This window comes from Micropterus salmoides, unplaced genomic scaffold (assembly GCF_014851395.1).
Source record: "Micropterus salmoides isolate LMB-PRFRI ecotype aquatic unplaced genomic scaffold, ASM1485139v1 Ms_hic_scaffold_11, whole genome shotgun sequence".
Taxonomy (NCBI): domain Eukaryota; kingdom Metazoa; phylum Chordata; class Actinopteri; order Centrarchiformes; family Centrarchidae; genus Micropterus; species Micropterus salmoides.
The window spans coordinates 34,347,463-34,365,228 of record NW_024040152.1 but is presented as its reverse complement, the minus strand read 5'-3'; the positions used below and the strand labels follow the sequence as shown (position 1 = coordinate 34,365,228).

Below are 17,766 nucleotides of genomic sequence, written 5' to 3'. Positions count from 1 at the left end.
AATACCCCACTATCACTTCTGCCCAAACCCCAGTGGACACGCCCACCACCTACAAGATGACAAGAAGAAGAGCGTTGGTAAAACGTTCTAACACTGCTGTTTGTCTGTTCAGCCCACGTCGAGCACTCGAGGGTGGCTGATCTCACCGCTGGGACCGAACCCCTGGTGGACGCTGCTGGTCGCCGCCGTCCCGGCTCTGCTGTGCACCATCCTCATCTTCATGGACCAGCAAATCTCCGCCGTCATCGTCAACAGGAAGGAGAACAAACTGAAGGTGAGGACCGCGGAGTGTAGGAGGCGAACACAGACCGGTTTGTCTCTGACGGAGCAGCTGGACGATAAACTCTCCCTCGCTGTGTGTGTTTTGGTTGCAGAAAGGCTGTGGCTACCACCTGGACCTGCTGGTGGTGGCGGTGATGCTGGGTGTGTGCTCCATCATGGGCCTGCCGTGGTTCGTGGCGGCGACCGTGCTCTCCATCTCCCACGTCAACAGTCTGAAACTGGAGTCGGAGTGCGCGGCGCCGGGCGAGCAGCCAAAGTTCCTGGGCATCAGAGAGCAGAGAGTCACGGGCTTCATGATCTTCGTCCTGATGGGCTGCTCCGTCTTCATGACCTCCGCCCTCAAGGTGAACACCATCATGTTGGTCTGATGAATAGGGACGCAACGGTTACAGATTTTATTGGTACGATTATAGTCAGAGGAATAATCCCAGCTGCACACTGCTCGTGTAACTTTTTTGTTTTCATTTTGGGCAAGCTGCAACAGTTTGGCTTGGGAACGCCACCGCGACTGTCAGGAGGGCGACTCTGGCCCCAAAGTGGCCCAGTTATCATCTAGTGTGCAGCCGGCGTTATCTGCATTATGCAGCTGCTTCATCAGTTCTCTGTAGAGGTTTCCATCTAACTTTAAGTTTCATTTTGTCCTTCAGTTCATCCCGATGCCCGTCCTGTACGGCGTCTTCCTCTACATGGGAGTGTCCTCGCTCAAAGGCATTCAGGTCTGTCACAGTGTCCGTCCGTCCTGCTAGACCATCAGCAGTCTGTGTTTCAGTGTCTCTGATGTCCGTCTGTCCGTCCTGCAGCTGTTCGACCGCATCAAACTGTTCGGCATGCCGTCCAAACACCAGCCGGACCTGATCTACCTGCGCTACGTCCCTCTGTGGAAGGTCCACATCTTCACCGTGGTGCAGCTGTCCTGCCTCATCGTCCTCTGGACCATCAAGGCCTCGGCCGCCGCTGTTGTCTTCCCCATGATGGTGAGACAGACGGAGACGACCGAGATGTTTTATTTTATTAATGCTTAAGGCGAGACTGTGCAGGCGAACAGGGTAAAAAGTGTAGCAGAGATCACCATGAAACTTCATTGATTACTCACTTTAAGAGAATAATTTTTTTGTATTACAGGTTTTCTGAAATATCATGTTATATGCAAATGAGGCAGAATCTAATGAAATATGCGCTAATTTGCATCTATTTCAAGAACTGACATCCGAAGATTCAAAATTATGGTTTTATTGTGTCGACACATTAGAATCAAAAGTTTTTACAGAGGGGATTTAAAATATCTCTCTTTATTATTTCATGAATCAGAAAATACTGTCAACGGGCATACAGATAAATTTTCGACCTGTTTTGGAGAATAAAATGTTGTTAAAATGAAAAATGAACAAACCCCTCTGTAAAAACCTTCAGAAGACAGTCAGGAATAAATCTGGAGAGTTTGGTGTCTGTAAGAGCTGCTGGAAAAATGACTTTTAAAGATAAAGTATTCCATAAAAATCCATACATTTTTCATTGAAAGTCAATGTTTACAGAGCCAATATCGAATCAGATCCTCAACAACATATAACAAAGCGTCAAAATAACGCCACGTTGAAACCAATCACATGGTCTGAAATCGACAAGAGCCAATTAGATTTGATGCTTAGTCTAAATCCGCCTTAGTAGTTCTCACAATTGGTTGCTGGTAGAAAGGAAATGACCATATTTGGATCCGACAGACTGTTGGAGGACATGCAGTGAGAAATCTACCGACGCACAGAGACAAACAGTAAACAGTAAAATAAACTACTAAATGTGTATTTTGGACGTTTTCTTTCCACTACTGTGAAAGCAGAAAGTAGCCCAACATCTCTTCTCACGGTCCCCTGCAGGTTCTGGCTCTGGTGTTCATCCGTAAGCTTCTGGATTTCTGCTTCACCAAGAGAGAGCTGAGCTACCTGGACGACCTGATACCAGAGAGCAAGAAGAAGAAGGAAGATGACAAGAAGAAGAGGGAGAAGGAGGTGAGTCTCGGAACTGAAACTCTAAAAACAACGTGACCCTGCTTCTCTCTGACACATTGTCTTTGTTCCTTATCTTTCTAGAACGCTCTGCGGATGCTGGAGGAGGCGGAGGACGATCAGCCGTACGATGGAGGAATGAACTTCCCGATCAAAACCCTGAAACGGTGAGTTGAATCAGGACGGTGTAGAGCCTGTAAACGGATCCTGCAGCAGAAAGTAACGTGTGTTTGTGTCGTGCAGCATGGACCCATCAGAGGTGAACATCTCGGATGAAATGGCCAAAAGCGGCATTTGGAAGTCCATGAACCCCGACAGCAGCAGAGCTCTGAAACGCTGCAACAGGTAAACCCACCGGCGACGACATCTGCTGAGGCTCTTTGTGATTGGTCCGCTCACTCTGAACTACAAAAGCAATAATGACTCGGGAAAACAAACCAACGTGTGTGTGTGCGTGCGCTGAGTCACGTTTCCTGGTTGGACAGTGTGAACAGATGGTCGCAGGAAGGAGTGAGATTAGACAATAAAAGTTTGTACGGAGACATTTATTTATGTATTTCTGTTTCTGGTAGCGTAGGTTATTTCTTATTTAAACATTTTAATTCTACCTTCATTTCAGTGTTTACTCAGTAGCCTCATTGAATCTGCTCTCTTTCCCCTCCGGCCTAAACCTCTGCTGCAAACACACCTGCTGGCCCCGCCTCTTCCTGTCTCTCTCTCCCTGTATGTTCCTGCTCTGCTGACTTTCTCCATCAGCAGCAGGGGCGATTTTAGACCATTTTTAGGGTGCTGAAGCAATAATTTATTATTTTCTAAACTAGCTAACGTTAGATTGTGGAGAAGCAAGAGAAGGGCCAACCAATTAGCCTGCAGTCTCATGTGGCTTTTCTTACATTAAACCGGTTTAATGTCCCTAAATACTGACATTTTTCAGTTTCTAATCTTTTATAATGATCCGCGACCGCGCAGGCCGACCGGTCAGCCGCTGCAGGACGCTGTTTGTGTGTCTGTTAGTCTGGGCCAAACTAATACTTTCAATATTGGGGGGGGTTCGAGTGGCCCCTCCCAACTTGGACTGTTTTATAATCGCATCGCAGCTGAATCAGAATCGAATCGTGAGGTTCCCAGAGATTCCAGAGATTAATAAAAACATAACTGTTCATTTTACACTACAGAAAAAACAGTTGTGGACATTTACATTTACTCATTTAGGTGACGCTTTTATCCTCAGAAATATTAAAGACTGGACCTTTAATACCCAATAATAAGTAAGTAATTCAGTAAGACTGATAAATAAAACAAAGATTTCTCATCCCGTTGTTGCCGTTGTGTCTTCCAGCCAGGAGAAGCTGCAGAGCGTCCGGATAAACGTGGAGACCGAGGACGGTCGCAGAGTCGTGAACGAGGACACGCTGCTATGATCCCCCGCCGCTCACCACCATCGGGCAGCGCTGTTTGAGGACGTGGCTGCAGTTGCTGAGGGGTTACTGCAGCCCTCCATCTTCTCTGAACTGAGGTCAAAGGTCACAGGAGGACCAATCAGGCTTCGCCTCGCCCCGTGTCATACTTCTCATCCTCAGTTTTCTCGGACGAAGGTGAACGTTTTTATTTTCTCATCGTTTTATGGTGAAACACGGAGACTCCACCACTGGGAGCAAATATGGCCGCCACTTTTTGGAAACAGCTTCCTCAGGTTTCTTTGGTTGGTATTTTTATTTTTTTTTTACTCAGGCGGTTCTCCTCCGCTGCACTCTGATTGGCTGCTGAAGCGTCGAACCGAAACACAGACTCGGTGGACGACTGATTCTCCAGACTGATGATCTGAAACTTAATTTCATCGTTTTAAATGTTCCGTTTCTGCTTTAACGAAGCAGACGAGGCTCTTCACCTCCGACAGGTCCAACGCAGGAAGGAGTTTTTATTTAATCCGTTATGCTGATTTAAGTTGTGAATGTGTCTGTGAGTGTTTCAGTGTGTGTGTTTGTGTGTGAGAGAGATCACTGTTGTGCCTCACCCTGTTGCCTGCAGTGGCCGATTGAATGACGTCACAGCCGCTGTCTTCATAGTTTCTACTTAAAGTTTCAATAAAATCAGTTTGGTGACGACGATAACGAGTCTTTGAGATGTGACACTTTATTAAACGATAATAATCTGATTTGTGGTTGTTGAAACGGTGAAAACTGAGGACCAAGTCACTTATACTGCACAACCTAGTTAATAAAAGGACCTTGAGCACTGCAGTAAATAATATACTGGGAAATAAAATATTTAACATCAAATTTGAATGTATTTGCATTTAACTTAGCAGACCTAGTGACTACAGAAGAATTATGTGTGGAACATGTGGAAGAAAAAAATGTATTTGAGTTCTGAATTTAAAGTCAACACTGAGGAAAAACTCAAATGTCAGAATTCTGACATTAAAATCTATAAATTTTTCATATGTGGCCTTGATCCTTTCCCTAACTGACACTCATCTCCACGGACATCATAAAAAAACATGTTTTAGAGGTGAAACATTTTTACTGAAGTATTCGCTGTGCAGCTGTAATATATAGGGGGAAAAAACTAAACATAAAATACTCAATAATAATAATAATATAATGACACATAAATCCAAGAAAAAGCTTCCTGAGCAACACTGACGGAAGCTGTGAAAGTCTTCGACATCAACATGGTAAACATTAAGAAATTATTACAATCCATAATGTTTCAGATGAGGAGGTGGAAGCTGATCCTGGATCTGTTACAGCAGCACAGTGAACATGAAGATCAGCATGGACAGCAGCAGAGCGACGGACAGTTGAGTTCTCTGGGATCCACCTGAAAACAAACCACATTTACGGTTTATGTTGCTGCACTACACCACTGTCCATCTATCAATGAAGTAATCTGGTGAAATCATAGTACTATGATTACTACTGGTACTACTAAGCGAGATGTGTTCCTGCATTTTACTACTTCAATAAATATCCTAAACAGACTTTATCATCATTTAACCCACTAGAGTTTTATCAAACAACAATTTATTAAGCCTCCAAAAAAATTGTGTAAACATTGTACTTTTGTGCTCGAGTAGTTAGCTAGTTTTAAACTACTATATAAACAGTAAAACTAGCCAACCTTAAAACTACTTTATAAACAGTTAACATTAGCTAGTTTTAAACTACTTTATAAACAGTTAACATTAGCTAGTTTTAAACTACTTTATAAACAGTTAACGTTGGCTAGTTTTAAACTACTTTATAAACAGTTAATGTTGGCTAGTTTTAAACTACTTTATAAACAGTTAATGTTGGCTAGTTTTAAACTACTTTATAAACAGTAAAACTAGCCAACCTTAAAACTACTTTATAAACGGTTAACGTTAGCTAGTTTTAAACTACTTTATAAACAGTTAACGTTGGCTAGTTTTAAACTACTTTATAAACAGTAAAACTAGCCAACCTTAAAACTACTTTATAAACGGTTAACGTTAGCTAGTTTTAAACTACTTTATAAACAGTTAACGTTGGCTAGTTTTAAACTACTTTATAAACAGTAAAACTAGCCAACCTTAAAACTACTTTATAAACGGTTAACGTTAGCTAGTTTTAAACTACTTTATAAACAGTTAACATTAGCTAGTTTTAAACTACTTTATAAACAGTTAACATTAGCTAGTTTTAAACTACTTTATAAACAGTAAAACTAGCCAACCTTAAAACGAGCCAACCTTAAAACTACTTTATAAATGGTTAACGTTGGCTAGTTTTAAACTACTTTATAAACAGTTAACGTTAGCTAGTTTTAAACTACTTTATAAACAGTTAACGTTGGCTAGTTTTAAACTACTTTATAAACAGTTAACGTTGGCTAGTTTTAAACTACTTTATAAACAGTAAAACTAGCCAACCTTAAAACTAGCCAACCTTAAAACTACTTTATAAACGGTTAACGTTAGCTAGTTTTAAACTACTTTATAAACAGTTAACATTAGCTAGTTTTAAACTACTTTATAAACAGTTAACATTAGCTAGTTTTAAACTACTTTATAAACAGTTAACATTAGCTAGTTTTAAACTACTTTATAAACAGTTAACGTTGGCTAGTTTTAAACTACTTTATAAACAGTAAAACTAGCCAACCTTAAAACGAGCCAACCTTAAAACTACTTTATAAATGGTTAACGTTGGCTAGTTTTAAACTACTTTATAAACGGTTAACGTTGGCTAGTTTTAAACTACTTTATAAACAGTTAACGTTGGCTAGTTTTAAACTACTTTATAAACAGTTAATGTTGGCTAGTTTTAAACTACTTTATAAACAGTTAACGTTGGCTAGTTTTAAACTACTTTATAAACAGTTAACGTTGGCTAGTTTTAAACTACTTTATAAACGGTTAACGTTGGCTAGTTTTAAACTACTTTATAAACGGTTAACGTTGGCTAGTTTTAAACTACTTTATAAACAGTAAAACTAGCCAACCTTAAAACTACTTTATAAACGGTTAACGTTAGCTAGTTTTAAACTACTTTATAAACAGTTAACATTAGCTAGTTTTAAACTACTTTATAAACAGTTAACATTAGCTAGTTTTAAACTACTTTATAAACAGTTAACATTAGCTAGTTTTAAACTACTTTATAAACAGTTAACGTTGGCTAGTTTTAAACTACTTTATAAACAGTAAAACTAGCCAACCTTAAAACGAGCCAACCTTAAAACTACTTTATAAATGGTTAACGTTGGCTAGTTTTAAACTACTTTATAAACGGTTAACGTTGGCTAGTTTTAAACTACTTTATAAACAGTTAACGTTAGCTAGTTTTAAACTACTTTATAAACAGTTAACGTTGGCTAGTTTTAAACTACTTTATAAACAGTTAACGTTGGCTAGTTTTAAACTACTTTATAAACAGTTAATGTTGGCTAGTTTTAAACTACTTTATAAACGGTTAACGTTAGCTAGTTTTAAACTACTTTATAAACGGTTAATGTTGGCTAGTTTTAAACTACTTTATAAACAGTAAAACTAGCCAACCTTAAAACTACTTTATAAACGGTTAACGTTAGCTAGTTTTAAACTACTTTATAAACGGTTAACGTTAGCTAGTTTTAAACTACTTTATAAACAGTTAACATTAGCTAGTTTTAAACTACTTTATAAACAGTTAACATTAGCTAGTTTTAAACTACTTTATAAACAGTTAACATTAGCTAGTTTTAAACTACTTTATAAACAGTTAACGTTGGCTAGTTTTAAACTACTTTATAAACAGTAAAACTAGCCAACCTTAAAACGAGCCAACCTTAAAACTACTTTATAAATGGTTAACGTTGGCTAGTTTTAAACTACTTTATAAACGGTTAACGTTGGCTAGTTTTAAACTACTTTATAAACGGTTAACGTTGGCTAGTTTTAAACTACTTTATAAACAGTTAATGTTGGCTAGTTTTAAACTACTTTATAAACAGTAAAACTAGCCAACCTTAAAACTACTTTATAAACGGTTAACGTTAGCTAGTTTTAAACTACTTTATAAACAGTTAACGTTGGCTAGTTTTAAACTACTTTATAAACAGTAAAACTAGCCAACCTTAAAACTACTTTATAAACGGTTAACGTTAGCTAGTTTTAAACTACTTTATAAACAGTTAACATTAGCTAGTTTTAAACTACTTTATAAACAGTTAACATTAGCTAGTTTTAAACTACTTTATAAACAGTTAACGTTGGCTAGTTTTAAACTACTTTATAAACAGTAAAACTAGCCAACCTTAAAACGAGCCAACCTTAAAACTACTTTATAAATGGTTAACGTTGGCTAGTTTTAAACTACTTTATAAACAGTTAACATTAGCTAGTTTTAAACTACTTTATAAACAGTAAAACTAGCCAACCTTAAAACGAGCCAATCTTAAAACTACTTTATAAATGGTTAACGTTGGCTAGTTTTAAACTACTTTATAAACAGTTAACATTAGCTAGTTTTAAACTACTTTATAAACAGTAAAACTAGCCAACCTTAAAACGAGCCAACCTTAAAACTACTTTATAAATGGTTAACGTTGGCTAGTTTTAAACTACTTTATAAACAGTTAACATTAGCTAGTTTTAAACTACTTTATAAACAGTAAAACTAGCCAACCTTAAAACTACTTTATAAATGGTTAACGTTGGCTAGTTTTAAACTACTTTATAAACAGTTAACATTAGCTAGTTTTAAACTACTTTATAAACAGTTAACGTTGGCTAGTTTTAAACTACTTTATAAACAGTAAAACTAGCCAACCTTAAAACGAGCCAACCTTAAAACTACTTTATAAACGGTTAACGTTGGCTAGTTTTAAACTACTTTATAAACGGTTAACGTTGGCTCGTTTTAAACTACTATATAAACGGTTAACGTTGGCTCGTTTTAAACTACTATATAAACGGTTAACGTTGGCTCGTTTTAAACTACTATATAAACGGTTAACGTTGGCTAGTTTTAAACTACTTTATAAACAGTATAGTCCAGGGGTTCCTAATCTTGGGGTCAGGTCCCTCCAAAGGGTCACCAGTTAAAACTAGGGGATTGTGTGATGATCAATGGGCGATGAAAGAAGAAAAGTTCTGTTTCTTTTTTTTTTTTTTTTTACTTTTTCTAATATTAGATTATTTTTTTTTGCGTGAAATATTGGATCGTTTGAACAGTTATTAAAATGAAGCTATCTAAAGTTTAGAGAGTAAATGTCTCTTTGGAACTGACAAAAACTCAAGACATCTGGATCACGACGAGGAGACAAATGTACATACTCATTTTATATTAGCATTCACAAGACTTAATAGTTGGGAACCTTCCCATTTATTTTGTAATCTTACCATGTTTTTAATTTGATATTTTAATCTGAAAAGTAACCAATAACTGCAGCTCTTCGATAAATATTATGGAGTAGAAGTATAAAGTTAAAATACTCAAGTAGCATCAAAACAGTAGTAATATTTTCTTTTGTCGGACTCACTGCTGTGCAGCAGCAGGTTCTCCGTCACAGCCAGTGATCCGTTGTGCGGCGCCGGTTCGATCTGCAGCAGTTTACACATCAGAGGGTAGACGTGGATGCTGTCGAACGGCTCGGACACGAAGTTCTGCTTAAAGTCTGGTCCGAAGGCCCTGAAGATGGCCTTCATGTCCATCTCTCCGCTATGGTAGCCGTGATCGCCTTTGTTGACGTAGACGATGAATCTCTGGTGGGAAACAAACGGATGAAGAAACAGAATCAGAAAAATTGGAGTGTTTGTCTGCTGCAGTTTCGTCTTCCTTCATTTTTCTGGCTGCTTTGCCCTCTGAACTCACTGACAGTCGTTTGTGTTGCTGCTGATGTACAAATGGAGCTGTAGTTTAAGTCGTGACATTTTCTTTTCTGGATGTAGCAGCCAACATTTTGAATTTGATTTCATTATTCATCATTATTCAGTGCTTCTTTGTGTCCTGGTGTTTTTTTGGGTATTTTGCCTAGGAATCAGCCTGAGGGCGCCTATTGGGCCGATCTGTTAGGACCTTGATCATGTACTTTGGTGTCTCTGGAGAATCAAACTGAGGATGAAGACAAAACCAAAATTTGACACTAAAAGGTAGAAACATGATCTGATACTAAGTGAGGTTTTGGGTTAAAATCCAGGAAACTCACAGAGTTAAGGTTGAATCCCAGATCTGCGACAACCACGATGGGAGGCAGCCGCTTACTTTTGGCGAGGTGGAAGCTCTCAGGAAGCTTGTCTTTCTTGTAGACCGTCAGATTGGGCGCCTTGGACAGAGCGTCAAACACCTCCTGCTCCATCCCCGGCCGCGGCGTCAGGATGCCAAACCCGCCGTAGTCGAGTATCTCAAAGCTGGTGAGCTTGAGCAAGTTCAGGTATTTGTTGAGGATGATCTCGTCCACCTGCGGTCGCTTCTTGACGGTGGTCATGCCGTGGTCTGAGGTGATGATGACATTCAGGCTGTCGTTCAGGTTATGGAGATTGATGGCCTCCCTCAGGTAGCCGATGGTGCGGTCAATCTGCTGGATGATCTTCTTCCTGTCCGGGTGGTCCGGCCCCTTGGCGTGGCCCACGTTGTCCGGCTCGCCGTAGTACAGCGTCACCAGGTCAAAGTCTTCATCGGAGAACCAGCTCATTACCTTGTCGATGTTCTGACGCCACTCAGTCTCGTTGTCATCCGGGTGGCCAGCCTCCGTAACCAGCACACGGTTGACCGCCTGGCCGCTGTAGTTGGCTGCGCCTCCCGGGTAGTAGAAGGACGCGGTTTTTAGACCCTGAAACCACAAGAAACAGGAAACAAGCTATAAACACTGACATGTTAATATTACTTATACTACAACTCACGCTGAGAGTGAACCAGAACAGGAAAGCTGCAGCTGGAAAGCTGAAAGTCGCTGTAGAGCTCCGTAAAGCCGAGAAGCTACAGAGGCGGGTGATAATTGTTGTTTCGTCACTACTAGGGACACCTTTCACATTATTTTCACATTGGTATTGGTAAAGAAGCATGAGGAGTTGCAGACACTATTTGTGATTGGTAATTTAACATTATCTGCTGCGGAGTACCTCAAGGTTCTGTCTTAGGTCTCCTTCAGTAACGACTTGCTTCCACTTGGATGAATAATCATCATTTCTTTACTTTCTTTTACTTTGCTATGCAGATGACAGGCTTCTGTCTTTCTGAAGAAAAATCAAATAATCTTGTACTCCTCAGAAGTTAATAAGAAATTTGATAACCTGGCTTCCTCCATTAAGTAATCATCCATGAAATAGTCATGTGGTCATTTTGTTAGTATAAAAATATTGATTATAGCTGATTTACAACAAAAAAATTGGCAAGAAGCCGGGGGCGGAGCTAGACTCAGCACAGTGGGGGCGGGGCTTCATCACTGGGCCCACCTGCTACAAAGTCTTTTAAACCAAGTTTACATGACTCACTCCGAAAGTCCATTGATCGCAGCCATTCTACTAAATGTTTGTGCTCACACCTGAAGCACTGCAGTGCGTCCCAGAAGCACCGCAGCGTCAAGCAGCACAGCACAGATGAACCAGGCAGGAAGTCGGACACAGAAACGGCACAGAATTCGGTCAATTTTCAAAATAAAATACCCGTTTATCAACAATAAAAACAGCTAAATCAGACAAAAAAGACACAAAATATTTTTACTACGTAGCATAATTAATCATAGTAGAAGCACAATAAGCAAGCACGAATCACCAAATCAACAAAATCTAAAACATGTCGGCTAAATCCGGCAGGCAAAACACTGTAGTTGCTAGATGCACCTGTTAAGACGAGGAACGAGAGCTTTGAAGAAGGTAGTAAAAGCACGAAAAGGACAATTAAAAACAAGTCATGAACGAGGGGCAGCTACACTTCCAGTGGAAGTTGACTGTGTAAATAACCCACTGCGCACACGCAGCCTACGCCCCTCCCACAGAATTCCCATGATGCAAGAGGGTGAAGGGAGTTTTGTTAAAATGTGCTAAGTTTGCCATTTGTTTGAAATACAAATGTTACGATGTTAAATGTTAAATGTTATGACTTGTGTTTATTAAAACGTGTCTCCTTAGAATCTGGTGTGTTTGTTGGTGATTATCATGGTGTGGTGCTTTACTGTTGGAACCAGGAGTGAAGAGACTGTTTCATCAGATAAGAGCTGCTGAATTTCCTGATAAAGAGCAGCGTCATGTACTGCTGGTATTTATTCGTGTCCACAAGAAATCAATTGAGCTAAACATCATAGTCTGTGTAGTGGGCCCCCTACCATATTAGGAGTCCATATTTTAAATTGGTCCAGGTGCCAAACCAACAATGTTTTAGTCCACCGCTCAATAACATCTGACTTTTTAGTGCATTTGTTGGGGACTATTTTCAGCAGTCTTACATTTGGGGCTCTTGTGAGGGGCAGCAGTAAACTACAGTGTGTGTTCATGGTGATCAATTAAATCAGATGTGTTTTTAAAACTTCATCACGTGTGGACGTTTAGACGTACCGGGTGACCCTCTTGGCACTTTGGGCCCCTTAGCCTTCCAAAATCAATCCTCTATTAAAAATCTTGGTGTTATTTTTGACACCTCGTTCACGTTCAATAAGCAAATCAGACCAGCTTCTTCCAGTTAGGCCTTTACTTCAGCTAGAAGTCTTATCTTCCTCCCAAAGACCTAGAAAAGTCATGCATGCTTTTATTACTGCTCGGCTGGATTATTGTAATTCATTCTCCATGGGTCTACATCAGAAATCTTTAAATCGCCTCCAGTTGGTCCAAAACGCAGCTGCTCGCCTTTCAACTAAAACAAATAAGCGTGAACACATAACGCCTGTCTTGGCCTCCCTCCACTGGCTACCTGTCCGTCATAGGATAGATTATAAGATTTTATAGCTTGTTTTTAAGGCCCTAAATGGTCTGGCGCCACCTTATCTGGCTGATCTCTTACGCCACCACTCTCCGGTCAGAACACTGAGGTCAACAAATCAGCTGCTCTCCGATGTCCCGAGATAAAAGCTAAAGAATAAGGGCGATGGAGCCTTTGCAGTGGGCGCCCCTGTCCTGTGGAACAGCCTCCCCGTGCATATTAAAGCTGCACTGCCCCTACAAACGTTTAAATCGCTGCTTAAGACGCACCTATTTGCAGCAGCTTTTAACCTTCGTTAACCTGGTGATGTCTTAAAGTGTTGTTTTGTTTCCCTGTGATTCACTTTGGCTGTAGTTATTTTTATACTTATTTATGTATCTGACTTCGACCCTGTTCATCACTTTGGTCAACTGTTTGTTTTTAAATGTGCTACAGAAATAAAATTGACATTATTATTGACACTATTATTCAGTTTAAAATGGATCTTTGTTGCTGTAGCTCATCATCCTTCAGGCCAGTAATATTTCCTCCTCTACAGTTAGTTTATGTCGTTATCGGTCACTCGCCTGGTTCTGAGCTGTGATCCATAACGGCAGAACTCCGTTGTCCCACCATTCGGATCTGATCAGAGTCTTCTTGTGAGTAACTTTTAGGTTCGTCTTGGCGTTAAACATCATGTTGTGGACGACTTCGTGATCCTCCACCCATCGGCCTGGGAAACGGGAAACAAGACATTTCAAAATGAAAAGCTAAAAATTAACAGAAAGTCCAGTACTTTTAAATAATCAAAAAAAAATGTTGTCCTCTTTAGACCCTCATGAGGGTCATCAGAAGAAATTGACATTTAACATTTTATATTTTCCATCAATTTCCAACATAGAAAAAAACCTCTTGAACAAACTTCTGCAGATGTAGTTCTGGTTTAATTTCTCCGTTTTCAGATATCATTCTGAGATTCCTGCCTCCACGTGAATACAATGGAAGTGAATGAAATTTAGTGAATGAATGACATTTGTTATTTTCGTCATACTGTGTCCAGCTTTACAAGATGACCTCAGTTCACACAAGCCAGAACCAAAACTAAAACAGTTTTCATGCTTAAATCTTCAGATCACTGAATCACTGACCAAAAAAACAAACAAAACGATTTTTTTATCAGATTAAGCATTGATTTAATAATTCAAATTAGCTTTATAGGCATGAATGTACAGCAACAATATTGCCAAAGCTACATGTAAATTAAATAAGGACAATTAATTTCATACATTTCATTAAATAAGTGAATAAAACGGTAAAGTTGTGTTTGTGTGCTAATAAAAAATAAAATAACAAAATATATAATGTAAAAATTCAGTAAAAATAAATGTTAAAATAAATAAATAAAACTGTTAGAAAATGAAAATATATCAAATAGTAAGTGTGTGTGTGTGTGTGTGTTTATAATAATAAAAAATTAAAATAATAAATGGATAAAACCGTAAGTGTGTGTGTATATTAATCGACAAAAGTTTAAAAATAAATTAGTTAATTTAAAAAACAAATCAGTATCAAATGTGAGATTTAAAAACAACAATTACTAACAAAAACGAAAAAAAATAAAAGTATATTTACTCAAGTACTGTACTTAATTAAAGTACAAATTCCTCTATTTTCTTACCATGCCACTTTCTACTTCTGCTCCATTGCAGATGAAGATATTGTAGTTTTTACTTCACTTCACTCATCTGACAGCTTATTTTACTTTTGTAAAGAGTTTAACTTCTAACAAAACATCACATTTTTAAACTACCCAAAAGTTTATACAAGTACAGCGAGTACATTTGTTGATTGACAGAAATTTAATTGGCAATTATTTTAATAATGGTTTAAGTCATAGTTTTCAGGTAAAAACTATTCAAAGTTCACAGGTGAAGATTTGCTGCTTTTCTTTAGAATTTTTATTTAATTTCAGAACAGGCATTGTGAAGGAGTCAGTTTGGGGAAACTGATTTTCAGAATGTTTACGATCGATTAACAGAGAAAATAATCAGCAAACTAATCCTTAAGAAAATAATTATTTATTGCAGTCTGACAACTACTGCAGTAAAATCCTGCTTTACATTAATGATGAGGAGAAATAATGTGTTGTTTTTCCCACTCAGTGTTCCTGGAAGCAGCAACATGTGACTCCAGAAAACGTTCACTTCAGGATAATAAATGATCTCTTATCATAATCTGACCACTGTAAATCTGCGATGGAACAGCCAGCTTAGCGTGTGTGTGTGTGTATAACAACGCCAACAACATGAAGTACAAGTAGAGTACAAGTCCAATGTGGTGGTGTACTACTTATTATAAAGGTGTAGAAGCATACAACACTGCACTTTGTACTTTTATTAGTATCATTATTACTATCTACCTCCACCTGTGAGTATAAATATGTTCTAATGCTAATTATTGTTTAATGTCCAAGGACAGTTGCGCTTCATGATGTTCAGCAAATACCATCACCTGATTAGTAATGAAATTACTGCGCAGAGATCGACATCAGTGTACTAAAGGAACTTTCCTCATGGTTATTTCAGTTATTTTCACAATTTATTTTTACTGTTTTCTGACCTTCCTCTTTTTCTTTTTGTGTTTTATGCAGCTCGGTTGCTGCAAGATTTCAATTGACAGAATCAATTAAATAAACAGAAAATGATAAAGTGATAAAGTAAATGATTTAATCTTAGAATCAACTGAATAATAAAATTTAAACACCGACTAATTCGTACTGTTGACATTAAAGGTTCAGTGTGTAGCAGCATCCAGTGGTGAGATTGTGAATTGCAACCAACGCTTCAGTCCATCCCTCCCTTTCCACGCGTGTAGGAGAAGCTGCTTCTTCTGTTTCTTCTTGTGCTGTTTCTTAAGGTGCGTTCGATATTACTGCGGCTGACTTTCGCCGACTTGATAGTCAAGCGTGAGCTGCAGCAGGAGAAAAGCAACTGCAGCCGCCTTTTTAATGTCATGTGACATGGTGACGTTTTGCAGCGCCGGCGAAAGTCCGACACAATTTCTAACCAAGAGTAACCGGCTGCTGACCAGGCGACCGCTGACGAGGAGGCTAAAACCCACGTGCACCAGCATCGGTCGCCAGTGCCTCTCTTAAAATTCACAGGACAACAACTTTTAAAATGTTTGTTTTCTGAATGGAGTTTGGTTCGATCAGGGCTATGCTACGCTAACCTGTTCACAGTAAAGTACAATGACAGCTGGAATAAAGTTACAGACAGATGTTTTCTGAACTCACCAGGTAGTTCAACCTCCTCTCTTTCTTTTTTCCACTGAACATCCAGTTTTGTCTGGTTTTTATGTAAATATGAAGTCGTAGTCCGGCAGAGCTAACGACGCTAACAACAACACTGGAGCCGGATGTGCACGGAAGCTGCTGAGAAGCTCCAGTGAAGATGAATCAACGTTGAAATCCCAAAAACTAAAGTAAAAAGGTAATTTAATAAAAGCAGTTAACTCCGATCTCCTCCCGCAGAATCCGACCGACTACGGGGTTTTTTCTGTCCAATGGTTGCAGCGCTGCTCCCTGCTCCTCTCCCCAAGTTTAGCAGCTCTCCGCCGGCCTGCAGATTTTCAATCCCCCGCTCTGCCCGGCGCTCTCCACACAACGCTCTGAAGCCGTCGGTGACGTTTGGACAATCTCAACACTGATAGGCTATCGCGACTCAGCGTCATGCGACTTTCTCGCTTGAGTTGAAAATATTCAACTCACGTGAATTCCTTCACGTCGCTGACCCCGTGTCTTTGCAAATTGTGATGGCGCGTTCACTGCCCTGAACGCTCACTTCGCTTTTGGTCTGAAAGCACCATAAGGCTGCTTTGGAGTGAAGTTTACTCACTGCACAGCCTCGCTGGCTTCTGTCACACCAGCGTGCATCACGTTAAGTGAGCGCTGCGCAGCGCAGCATGAACTCAAACGTACCGATCATCTTTCTACGTGCAACATGTAAGAGGAGCAGCGGTGGATGTAGACAGAAATGACTCATTGTAAGGTAATAAAAACATAACGGTTGATTATGTGAGGTCTTTCCACACCACTGAAAACACAGTTATGGATATTAGATTGATTCCTGAGTATTTCACACTGACCTTTAAATAACATTGAATTTGTAGCAGTGAAATATTTTCCATCAACCTGAAGTAAATATTGAAATTTTTGTGATTTGCTTCCAAAGAAACGTCCCTCTGGATTAATAACGTACTCTCTGTACAGACAGTGCCAGTTAGTGTATTTCACATGTACTGCTGATATTACTGGAACAGTAATACTTTGAATTGTAGAAGTGCAGCAGGTGTGAAAGGTGATGATGCTGTGTTACCGGTGATGGTGGTGAAGTGGGACGGGGAGGTCATGGTCAGCATTGGGGGGGTGACGTATTTGGCTTTGACTCCGTCCTCCACCAGCTGGTCCAGGTGCGGCGTGTCCACGTCCTGGTCGTAGTCCCACCTGAAGCCATCGAAGGAGATGAGCAGCAGCTTGTTCCTCTCTGCCGCCTTGCTCAGCGGCTTCCCGGCGGCGCAGACCACCGCTGTGAAGACTAGAAGGAGCTCCATCCTCATCGTCGTCACGTTCACACTGACTGCAGCTGAGCCGGGGGCCTGGCCTGTCTGCACACCTGGAGCTCCTCAGCAGTTTAATATGTAACTGTGGGTCTCTGATAGAGATCTGCTGACCTGCTGCCGAGGACGAGACCTTTGACTGGAAGCAGAGCTCACCTGGATCCATTATCAGGGCAGTTTGATCCATCAGCAATCTGTGGACCCGGCTGATAACCGCTCCAGAGTCTGACTCAGCCATTTCTAAACGTGAATCAGTGGATATGTTTGACAACAGAACAGGTTTTCCACAGATTACACACAGTCAGAAAGTCAGTTTGAAGTCATTCAAATTGTAAATGTGTATGAAAATGAAATGAAGTGGTCACAAACCCAAAACGTACATTTAGAACAACCAATCAATCAATCGATCAATCTTTACTTCAGCCATGTAACACAAAGTGCTTCACGTTGTAAAAACAAAAGACGATGACAACAATGACACAGAAATTTAAAGTAAGAGACAATAAAAACATAAGCTGAGGAAACGCTGT

At 39.7% G+C, this 17,766-nt stretch overlaps 2 protein-coding genes across 4 annotated transcripts in view; one reads left to right on the top strand and one right to left on the bottom strand.

Annotated features, from left to right (window-relative positions):
• The window catches only part of LOC119898168 (sodium bicarbonate cotransporter 3-like), a 55,905-nt gene extending 51,512 nt beyond the window's left edge, over window positions 1-4,393 (top strand). For all 3 annotated transcript variants that reach the window (XM_038712352.1, XM_038712351.1, XM_038712349.1), the window contains 8 exons: window positions 113-274; window positions 375-626; window positions 930-998; window positions 1,083-1,256; window positions 2,154-2,285; window positions 2,367-2,449; window positions 2,526-2,627; window positions 3,622-4,393. In XM_038712352.1, coding sequence (XP_038568280.1) covers window positions 113-274; window positions 375-626; window positions 930-998; window positions 1,083-1,256; window positions 2,154-2,285; window positions 2,367-2,449; window positions 2,526-2,627; window positions 3,622-3,703 — 1,056 coding nt within the window. In that variant the 3' untranslated portion in view covers window positions 3,704-4,393. The remainder of the gene's footprint in view (window positions 1-112; window positions 275-374; window positions 627-929; window positions 999-1,082; window positions 1,257-2,153; window positions 2,286-2,366; window positions 2,450-2,525; window positions 2,628-3,621) is intronic.
• A 105-nt stretch (window positions 4,394-4,498) lies between these two features.
• On the bottom strand, window positions 4,499-17,563 carry LOC119898179 (ectonucleotide pyrophosphatase/phosphodiesterase family member 7-like). The gene is made up of 5 exons (XM_038712367.1): window positions 16,996-17,563; window positions 13,207-13,352; window positions 9,936-10,559; window positions 9,270-9,492; window positions 4,499-5,105 (listed from the first exon to the last, which is right to left on the bottom strand). The coding sequence occupies exons 1-5, from the start codon at window positions 17,234-17,236 to the stop codon at window positions 5,029-5,031; spliced, it is 1,311 nt and encodes a 436-aa protein (XP_038568295.1). The 5' UTR covers window positions 17,237-17,563; the 3' UTR covers window positions 4,499-5,028.
• Window positions 17,564-17,766: the final 203 nt, after the last annotated feature.